Genomic DNA, 10,713 nt, shown 5'->3' on the forward strand with positions numbered 1-10,713 from the left:
GTGAGAGGCCGAGGGGTGGGGTGAGAACAAAGTGGGAGCCACATCTGTGTGCCACCACCTCACACCGAGACGAGGCAGGTGACCTGTAGGTGAGTGCCTGGCCCCACGGAGCCACACTCACCCGTGACCCAGCACTCGGGGAAGGGGTAGGAGGCGATTTGGTGGCAGCATCAGGTCAACAACACTGTGCTACCCGGACTGTGAGCATATTTGTAAGTGACCTTTGTTTCATGTCTCCCTTCCAATTTTTGTGCAAATTTCTCCCGTGGCCAGTGCTAACTCGGGACCATAAAGAGCAGGGAATTCTGGGAGAACTAGTTGCAGCTTAGCCCATATCTGGGGGTGCCTCCCTGCTTCCTCTGCCCCTCTCCATCCCCCGTCTACCCCTGGGGGCAGACATCCATCTGTGTTTCAGAAGCACATGTGCCTGAGGCTCCCTCAGCCCCCCACAGCCCAGGGGGCATTTGTCTCTGTGGGTGCTGGTGGGCGGGGCTGGGAGAGAGGATCACCGAGGGGAAACTGCCCGGGCCCAGCCACACGGGGAGCACGGCCAGGGAGCACCGGCCCCGCAGCAGCGTCGGAGCCAGCTCAAGCACAAGTTCCTGGTGCGGCCCTCTGGGCCAGCTCCCCAAGTCCACCAGGATCCCAGCACATCTGGAACGCACCAGATGGCAAGAGCAGCGACTTAACTCGACAATGACAGAAGCGGGCCATCATGGGAACGGGCTTGCACTGCCTCTCCAGCCCTAAACCTTGGAAAAGACTGAGCTCTGGGGCCCAGAGGGTGGTCCCTGGAGCACGGCTCACCAAGCTCTCCCTCAAGGCCACCCTGAGCTAGGATCCCCACTGACCCAGAAAAAGTAAGTTGGCTCCCTGGGGACCTGGGTTCTAGAAGAATCTCTGGAGCCCTGCTCCAGTGGATTTGTTCCCTGAAGCCCAGTGAGGCCATCAGAATAAGTCTGCAGAACAAGACTCAGGCCCCCTCACAGAGCCCCTGTTGGGGAGGTGCTTGAGGCCCGTTCCTGGGTGCCCTCCAAGGGCAAGCAAAAAGCTTCCCCCCCCCTCCAGCAGCCAATAGGCTTCTCTCTTTTTCATGGTTCAGGGCATTCCATAGTGGAGTCCTAGTGGCTTTTTGCTGAACAGTCACCCCCTCTACAGACAGGAGATGGGCTGGGACCCGGATAGGCCTGGGGCCAGGTCGGGTGTCAGCAGCATCTGCACTGGTCTGCAAGGAAGGCAGTGCTCTCCCTCAGCATCCGCCGCTTAGCCATCAGCCATGCACCTGTCCCCTGCCCATTGGAAATGGGGTGGCTGGGGGGGTACAGCGGCTCTCCACTCCTCGGGGCTCCACCAGCTGCCCCAGGGTACAGGCCGCAACAGGACAGGGCTAGACAGACGTGGACTGGCACCGTGGGCCAGGCAGAGGGCGCCGGAAGGAGACGAGAAGGAAATGTGGACAGGGGTATCGAGGCCTGCGGGGACGTCTGCGACCGCCTCCTCTGGGATGCAAGTATGGCACCAGAGGCTCTGGGGAACTAGGGACAGGGGCTCCCCCAGCAGTCTGCTCAGCCAGTGTGTTCCTCCTCCAATTCCCACGCAAGCCTCACCGGGGCCTGAGAGGGGTTCTCAGGCACGTGACCTGCTGCTCAGCCCCGACTGACACCCCCTGACTTCAGCGGTAGCACTCCGTTCCACGGAACAGGAAGCAGAGGCCCACCCATACTGACCCATACCCCGGGGCCAAAACCTTAAGCTCCCCTCACCTGCTTTCCCGCAGCCCGCCGCAGGTGGCTCCCACCTGGCCTTCCCAGCTCCCAGCCACCCAGCAGGAGCTGCGGTACCAGCATCCTCTCCTGTGCCCACGGCCGGTGCTCTTTCAGCAGGTGTCATTCGGAGGCTCTTGTACCACGCAGCCTTGGACAATCGCATCTCCCCGCAGCTGACAGAAGCCAGAGAAAGTTGGCTGAAGCATGGCAGGGGTCACAGGGGTACCTGGGGAGGGCTGGAGGGCCAGGCTCAGAGGCTTTGCAGAGAGGAGCGAGGGTCTGAATCCCACTGCTGCGCTGGGCAGGTGAAAGCACTCCTATGGCTCCCCTCACAGACCCAGCCCACTCCCCAGGACACAAGCCTCACTGCCCCTGCTGGCACCAGCTCACCCGAGTGCAACCTACGTGGCCCCAGATTCACCCGCCACACGCCCAGGCCCTAGCTTCAAGGGAGGCAGGAAGAGCGCCAACCTGGCATTTTCTGCTCCTCTTGTGAGCAGAGCTCAGCCTCATCAAGCAATTTCCTAGGACAGAAGACATGAGCAGTGCCCATGGGGCTCACCTACATGGTCCAACAGCTTCCTGCTGCCCTTACTGTGAAACCCAGTCATACCCACATCCCTGAACACCACCCCTTCAGAGAGCAACCCCCCCCCCAGCCACCGTGGGTCCACCGGCCTTGTGCAGCTCAGTAGCTTGGTCTGGTTCTTCTCCCTGACAGCAAGTCTGTTTGCAAGTGGAGGTGCTATGAAAATGTTGGTGCCCATTCTCCTAGAAACCCCACAAGTGTCCAGATTTTCTCAGTTGCTCACCAAGTGTTGTTAATGTTGTTCCATGGTGAGATCTTCACATTTAGGACAACTCAAGTTAAAACACACTTGGCGTCCTTTAAAAACCCTATCACATTTTAACGCTGCCTTTCTCACCAAGGATGCTATGGGCGTTAGAAGCATCACAGCTCTTTGTTGCATGATCCCACTCCGTGCAGTGCACGCCTTAAGCAATCCTCAGTCCCAGGATGTCAGTGGCCCCAATAGCTTAGTGAAGAAAACCATGATTCTTCCCAATTTCAAAAGGGAAAAGGGGACACCATCCTAAAATGAGGACCAATGCAACCCCCAAAATTTTAAGATTCACCTATAAAATAGAAGGCAGGCCTGATCATACCCTAGTCTCCTCATCCAAGTGCCTCACCTACCCTCTCACTGGAAAAGTCTCCCATGGGTACTAGACAATCCTTTTTCTGGATCCCTCCTCCAGGCCCAGTAGACCGTTGTTCCCTCCACAGCCCAGAGCAGAGGTGAGACATGGCTGAAACATTCAATGAAATTTATTGAAAAGAAAACATATTGCAACCGTTGAAGACAGGGAATGACAACTGAGAGAGGAACCGTCACTAGAGCCCATAGGTCACGGCCCTCCTCCTCTCAGGGACCTCCGCGTCCCCCCCTCCCATGGCCCTCCTGCCAGTCTCCCTTCCCCAGGGCCCCACAATCAACCTCTGGCCAGGATGATGGACGCTGGCCATGTCCCCTCACGCCAGGACACCCTCCCCTCTGGCAGACATGCTGGGGCCTGGTCCTGCCCTATGGCCGGCACGGGACAGTCCCAGGACGCTGGAAAAGGCAGCAGGGGACCCTCGGCCAAGCCAAGGAAACTGAGTCACAAGTGACAACAGATGGCACATCAGAGCACAGTTCCCATGGAGACAGCCGCAGGCCACTTCTGTCGTTGGGCCAGTTCTTCCTTCCGGAGGTCACGAGGGGTGAGCACCAGCCGTGCCCTCCTCCGTCCGTCCCGCCGTCTCCTGGAACTGGGTCAGGGCCTCCGGGGTGGGGTGGGGGCAGCTGCTCAGATAAGAACACACACACTTCTCCACAAGAACAAGCAGCATTCGGCCTAAATCTACACGGAGGAAGCGGAGGTTGAGCTCACCACGGTGAAGGAGAGCGAGCAGAGCCTTGGTGGACACAAGCTCACGACACCCGTGCTGACAGGTGGGTGCCCCGGAGGCCAGGACGCCCACGGCGGGTTCCTGCACACCTCAACGTTCTGCATGGAAATGATAACCAGTGGGGGGGGGAGTAACTGGACATGTGAATCACTGAAGAGCCCACAGAAACACAAGTGGGCTTCCCAGAACATGGGGCAACGTGCCCCGGGGGTCAGTGAATGAGGGTGTCCCTCTTGGGAGGCCCAAGAGGCTGGCACTTTTGAGACGGCCTCTAACATCTCCTAGTGCAGTGTGGGTGGAAGATGGCTTCAAGTGCCCCTCACCTAGACCAGGAGCCAGACTCAGGGATGCTTCCCAGGCTGGCTGCCTCAGCTGACAGGCATTGGGGCTGGGACTAGGGCTGGGGGTGGTACTGCCATGGGAGGGGGCAGCTCTCCCCGCCCCATTTGGTGTCAAGCATGGCCATCTGGGTCACTTGGAAGGGCTAATAGTGGTGGCTAGGGTGCCTTGGGAAGGTGGGGTCGTGGGAATTTGTTTGGGCCGGGTGGGCCCTTTGCTCAGCCCTGCTCCTCATGTGGGGTGAGGCTGCTGCCCTGGCTTGGCCTCCCCCTGCCTCCAGAGCTCGGCAGCCTGAGAGGAGAGGGGGCCCCTGGGCCTTCTGAGCCTATTTGCCTGAGGAGGACTTGGGGAGGCCCGTCCCCCCAGCCCCATCCTCGTTTCCTGACTCGTCTGGGATGGGCTTGAGCCCCTCCTCGAGGGGCTCCCCAGCCTCCCGGTCTCCTGCCTGGGCGAGGCCCTCTGGCCCACAGCCAGGACCTCCTGGGCCCACCCCAGAAGCAGTGCCCATCTGGGCAGGGGTGGGGCCCCCAGGGGCCTCTGAGGATCTTCCCTGACCTAGGCCTGCAGAGGCAGGAGCATCTTCATCTTCCTGAGTGGCAGGGAAGACCTTGGAGGCCTCCCCAGAGGCAGGGGTGGCCTTGGCACCATCGTGGGGCTCAGGAGCAGCTCCATCAGCTTCGGCAGTGCCGGGAACGGCCTCATCGGCCTCTAGGTCGGCGGGAGCAGGCTCGGCGCGATCTTCATTGGCTGGGGAGGCTTCGGCAAGCTCTTGCCCGGCGGCGGCAGCCGGCACAACAGCCAGGACCCTGACATACAAGGGGGACCCTTCTTCCACTTGGAACTGCTCACCCGTAGCTGGGGCGGCCTCCCACGCCTCGGCCTCGCGGATGAGCCGCAGCATCCCCAGGAAGCCGGGTGGTCTCCTCTCCAGCCGCATCCTCTTCAGCTTGTTCTGGAACATCTCGTTGGAGCGAGCCCGCATCAGCACCTGCCTGGCGCGAACCTGGTCCGCGATGATGGGATGGATGGCCCCCTTCTCCACGGCCGCCTGCAGCAGGCCTTCCAGGCGCATCACGTAGGCAAACAGAGTCTCCTGGGGCCGCTGGGCGCACGTCAGGAACTTCAGCCGTGCGGTCACGCAGGGATCCTTGTCTCCGAACACCTGCACCATTGCGGCCAGGCAATCCTGCGCAAGCATGTTGGGATTTTCGGCCAGGAGGCCGCACATGAACTCGAGCGCGAGGCCCCCCAAGCTTTCCATCAGCCACCGCCTCCTCTCCCCTTCTGGCACGTGGCGCCACATGAACAGCATGTCGTTGGCGTGCTCCAGCCAGACCTCAAAGGACTCTTGGTCTGGATCTTCCATCCCGGAGAAGGTTCTCAATTCCCCATAGGCCGCGTCTTCTGGCACAGGCTGCCAAGCCTGGCCCCACTGCTGGATCCAGGATCCTCCCTCATCTATGGCTCCTGCAGCTCCTTCCTCCTCTGCAGTGCCCGCCTCCCCTGCTGCTCCTGCCATACTCACAGATCCCGGCACACCTGCAATTCCTGTGTCACCTGCGGCTCCCTCCTCATCAGACACTGCCCCTTCATCTTCTGCTCCTGCCACACCGGCAGCTCCTGCCTCACCGGCAACTCCTGCCTCACCGGCAACTCCTGCCACACCTGCTGCTCCTGCCTCACCTGCAGCTCCTGCCTCACCTACAGCTCCTGCCACACCTGCAGCTCCTGCCACACCTGCTGCTCCTGCCTCACCTGCAGCTCCTGCCACACCTGCAGCTCCTGCCTCACCTGCAGCTCCTGCCACACCTGCAGCTCCCTCTTCACCGAGTACTCCTCCATCTTCTCCTACCAAACTCACAGCTCCGGCATCTTCAGCTCCCTCATCTAACACTATCCCTTCATCTTCAGCTCCTGCCTCACCTACAGCTCCTGCCTCACCTACAGCTTCTTCCTTACTTTCACATCCTTTATCACCTGCGGCTCCCACCTCACCTGCTGCTCCTGCCTCACTTGCAGCTCCCACTTCACCTATGGCTTCTTCCTCACCTGCAGCTCCTGCCTCACCTGCTGCTCCTGCCTCACCTGCAGCTTCCTCACCTCCATGCCCTTCCTTACTTGCACCTCCTGCCACACCTGCAGCTCCTGCCTCACCTGTAGCTCCTTCCTCTCCTTCACGCCTGTCCTCACTTGCAGCTCCTGTGACACCTGCAGCCCTTTCTTTACCTACAGCTCCTGCCTCACCTGCCTGGCCGGCCCTTGCTTCCATCTGGGGCTGGGCAGGGAAATCGGGTCTATCCTGTGAGTCTGAATCAGGAGCCTGGGGCAGAAAGACCACAGGCCAGGGTCCTCCTTTGCCTGCTATTTGTCGGGGGATCAAACTTCGGTTTAAATACTGAGCAAACTCCACTAAGGCGACCCTGGATCCGAGCTCCTTTCTGAATGCTTTGCCCAGCACTCGGTATCTGCCCAGGGGCCACAGGGCAGCCTTCACTGCATCCTGGAATTCCTCTTCCTCGCAGTCATCTGGGATGCCCAGGATGAGCAAGGAACGGTGTGCATTCACGCCCATCCACCTGCACCAGTCATGCAGTATTGCCAGTGGCACTGCCATTGCTGAAAACCTGAGAATGGAGAGAAATGACTGGACAGGTGCACACAGACCGTCACAGTGTGAGCCTCAGCCTGTGGGTGCAGTGGGGTGAGAGTCACGTTCATACCACACAGCCCACCTCCTACCACATAGCCAAAGCCCCATGTCCCTCATGGTGGTGGCCTGTGGTGCGTCCACTCTCCATTCTGTTTGATTTTAGAAAACCTTTCTGATAATACACTGATTTAGGATGTATAGAAGTAGTCATATTTTCTATTTTTCCTGGCATTACTTTTAGGAAGTTGCTTACTTCACCCCAAGAACTATGTCCAGTTTTTACATTTTTGACATACACTTTCCCATTATATTCACTGCATTTTGTTTTTAATGTCTGATGTGTAGTGATAGCACTCTTTCATTCCTGGTGTTGGCAGTTAAGTGTTTTTTTTTTTCTTTATTAGACTCGCTAGGGTTTCAGCAGTTTTGTTTCTCTTTAATTAAAAAAAAGGGGGGATGCCTGGGTGGCTCAGTGGTTGAGCATCTGCCTTTGGCTCAGGTCATGATCCCAGAATCCTGGGATGGAGTCCCACATTGGGCTCCCCGCAGGGAGCCTGTTTCTCCTTCTGCCTGTGTCTCTGCCTCTGTCTCTCATGAATAAATAAAACCTTTTTTTTTTATTTATGATAGGCACACAGTGAGAGAGAGAGGCAGAGACATAGGCAGAGGGAGAAGCAGGCTCCATGCACTGGGAGCCCGACGTGGGACTCGATCCCGGGTTCCCAGGATCACGCCCTGGGCCAAAGGCAGGCGCCAAACCGCTGCGCCACCCAGGGATCCCCAAATAAAACCTTTAAAATAAAAATAAAATCAATAAAATAAAAACCCAACATATAGCTTTGTTAAAAGTCTCCAATTTGGTTTACATTACTGACTTATTCTGTTAGGCATAGTATCTCTTCAACCAACTCATTTTGCATTATTTTAACCTTTTTTTTTAATTTTTTATTTATTTATGATAGTCACAGAGAGAGAGAGAGAGAGAGGCAGAGACACAGGCAGAGGGAGAGGGAGAAGCAGGCTCCATGCACCGGGAGCCCGACGTGGGATTTGATCCTGGGTCTCCAGGATCGCGCCCTGGGCCAAAGGCAGGCGCCAAACCGCTGCGCCACCCAGGAATCCCTATTTTAACCTTTTTTATAGTTTGTTTAAATGAACCATTAGGTCACTAACTTTATGCCCTTTTTCTTTTCTAATATACGTACTTCCAGTAATGCATTTTGTTCTCATTGCTTCTTTAGCTGCCTCACTAAATTGGGTAAGTGGTATTTTTTTATTATTATTCAGTTTGAAATCTTTTCTAAGTTCCTCAGTGTTTTCTTCTCTGAGCCATGGGTCTCCAAATATTTCAAGCTATCCTATCATGATTCATTTTATTTTTTAAGATTTTATTTCTTTGAGAGAGCGAGCACGTGCGCACAAGCGGGGGCGGGGGGCAGGAGTGAGGCTAAGCGGGGACGGACCCGGAGGCGGGGCGATCCCAGGACTCCAGGGTTCATGATCTGAGCCAAGGTGAGGCGCTTAACCAACTGAACCAGCAAGGGGCCCCTATCTTTAATTTTAAATAAAATACCCCGAGACCAGAGAAGTTAGTACGTAAAAGCACAATCCTTTAAAATTTACGGACTTTTTTACGACCCAGCATATGGTGTTATATGGGTGCGAAGCACTCTTGCTCCGTATCTCTAGTTTCTGTCGAGAACAAGGTTTCGTCCCTCCCGCTGCCAAAATCCCTCTGCCATCTCCCACGGAAGCCACCCGGGCCCGTCGGATTCCGGGTGCGGGGTCCCAGAGCCCCTCCGGAACCCCGGAGGCGCTCCCCGCCCCCCAGCGAGCTCTGTCCTGTTTGCGCCGCCGCGGAGGAGGGAGCGGCCCGCGGCCCGCGCCCCCCGCAGGCGGAGCCCGCTAGCGTCCTGGAAGCGGGGCGCCCCCTCCGCCGAGACCTTAGCCTTCCCCTGCAGCCTCACCGCGGGGAGCTCTCCCCTCCCCACCGTCCCCGCCCGCGGCCCATCCCCCTCTCCGTGGCCCCCAGAAGCTGCGCGCCTTGCCCCGTGTGCGCCTTGCGCCATCGCCAGCAGCAGCTGTGTCCCCAGCCGTCCCCTCCGCCCCGCCCCGCCGGCAGCCCCCCCCCCCCCCTCCAGAGGCCCGAGGCCGCCTGCCTTCCCACTCAGGCCCCGCAGCTCCCCTCCCGCCTCCGGGGTCCCAGAGCCCGCTCCACTGCGGCCACCTCAGCGGCGGGCCCTCCCCGCCCGTCCCCCCCAGGACACCTCAGGGCTCCCCCGCCTCCCCAGCGCCCCAGAGCTACCCTCACGTGCTCTCAGCACCCCACTAGGCCATCGTGCCCTGCCGCCTTCCCGCAGCACCCCAGGGCCCCCACTCCCACACGTGCCGCTTGCGCAGCCAGCGGCTCTGCCCTTGGGCCCCCCCCACCTGAACGTCCCACGCCAGACCGCTCACAGCTAGCAGGTCGCCTCCGGGGCCCCCAACACTGGGGTGCCGTTCCCTTGGCCCCCACCTTCTCTCAGCAGCCCTTCCTACCGTCCAGAGCCCTCTGCTCCCACACTGGCCCCCATAGTGGCCCCCACGCCGCCACGCGGCCCCCATAACGTCTCCCACCCCCGGGTAGCCCCCACGCCACTACTCAGAGCCCTAGCGTCCCCAACTCGCGGCGGGCCCCCACACCACCAGGCGGCCCCCAGTCCCAGCAGGCCCCCACGCCGCCATGGGTCCCTCATCCCCGGCGGACCCCCACGCCGACACATGGCCCTCGCAGCGTCCTCCACTCCCAGCGGGACCCCACGCGCCCTGCGGCCCCCACCCCCGGCGGGCCTCCACGCCGCCACGCGGCCCCCCCACCCCCGGCGGGCCCCCACGCCGCCACGCGGCCCCCGTAGCATTCCCCATGCCGCCATGCGGCCCCCACCCCCAGCGAGCCCCCACGACACCACGCGGCCCCCACGCCGCCATGGGTCCCTCCTCCCTGGAGGACCCCCACACTACCATGCGGCTCCCACCCCCAGGGGACCCCCACACCGCCACGCAGCCCCCACTCCCAGCGAGCCCCCATGCCGCCACGCGGCCCCCGTAGCGTCCCCCATGCCGCCATGCGGCCCCCACCCCCAGTGCGCCCCCGCGCGGCCCCCGTAGCGTACCCCAGGCGGCCATGCGGCCCCCACACTGCCAAGGCTCCCTCATCCCCGATGGACCCCCACACCTCCACGCGGCCCCCACAGCGTCCCCCACTCCCACCGGGCCCCCACGCCGACCTGCTGCCCCCACTACTGGCGGGCCCCCGGGGCGCCACGCGGCCCCAATCCCCAGCGGGCCCCCACGGCGACCTGCGGCCCCCACTACCGACCGGCCCCCACGCCGCCACGCGGCTCCCATAGCGTCCCCCACCCCCAGCGGGCCCCCACGCCGCCATGGCTCCCTCATCCCCGACGGACCCCCACCCCGCCGCGCGGCCCCCACGCCGCCATGCGGCCCCGTAGCATCCCCAATGCCGCCACGCGGCCCCCACAGCGTCCCCCACCCCCGGAGGACCCCCACACCGCCACGCGGCCCCCACCCCCAGCGGGCCCTATAGCGGCTCTACATCGCCCCCCACAGCGGCCCTACACCGGCCCCCAGCGGGCCCCCCCCCGCTATCCGGGCCCCGGCCGCCCCCCCGAGCGCGGGGCCCACGCGAGCCCCGGGGGTCGCTTACTTCCTCCGGGGCCTGGACAGCTCCACAGGTCCGCGCCGAAGCCAAGCGCTGAAGAGGTCGCCTCAGCTGCGCAGCCGGGAACCGAGTGGCCGAGCGTCTGCTGCGCGCGACGTTAAGACCTCGAGGGCTTCCGGAAGCTCCCAGAAGCCCCCAGGCGCACACGAGAGAAAGTTCTCGGGGCGTCGGTGGAGCCGGCAGATGATTGGCTCTGGCGGGCACGTGACGGGGCAAGTGTTACTGTATCCACCTGCCCGGAGCCGAGCGAGGCCCGGAGGCTCCCGAAGGGGCGGCGAGCGGG

The 10,713-nt window shown here is 61.2% G+C and overlaps 1 protein-coding gene across 1 annotated transcript; it reads right to left on the reverse strand.

Annotated features, from left to right (window-relative positions):
- Positions 1-4,384: 4,384 nt before the first annotated feature.
- On the reverse strand, positions 4,385-6,673 carry LOC129518142 (paraneoplastic antigen Ma6F-like). Its single transcript, XM_055338149.1, has 4 exons — positions 6,286-6,673; positions 6,055-6,144; positions 5,666-5,907; positions 4,385-5,512 (listed from the first exon to the last, which is right to left on the reverse strand). The coding sequence occupies exons 1-4, from the start codon at positions 6,671-6,673 to the stop codon at positions 4,385-4,387; spliced, it is 1,848 nt and encodes a 615-aa protein (XP_055194124.1).
- Positions 6,674-10,713: the final 4,040 nt, after the last annotated feature.

This window comes from Nyctereutes procyonoides, unplaced genomic scaffold (genome assembly GCF_905146905.1).
Source record: "Nyctereutes procyonoides isolate TBG_1078 unplaced genomic scaffold, NYPRO_anot_genome, whole genome shotgun sequence".
Lineage (NCBI taxonomy): Eukaryota > Metazoa > Chordata > Mammalia > Carnivora > Canidae > Nyctereutes > Nyctereutes procyonoides.

What these genes read in the sequence shown, in the direction of transcription:
- LOC129518142 (XM_055338149.1), bottom strand. Translation starts at nt 6,673, where the DNA reads ATGGCAGTGCCACTGGCAATACTGCATGACTGGTGCAGGTGGATGGGC. An exon ending in AGGTGAGGCAGGAGCTGTAG is followed by an intron (nt 6,145 to 6,285) that starts GTAAAGAAAGGG and finishes AGGAAGCTGCAG; the next exon opens with GTGAGGCAGGAGCAGCAGGT. An exon ending in AAGTGAGGCAGGAGCAGCAG is followed by an intron (nt 5,908 to 6,054) that starts GTGAGGTGGGAG and finishes TGAGTTTGGTAG; the next exon opens with GAGAAGATGGAGGAGTACTC.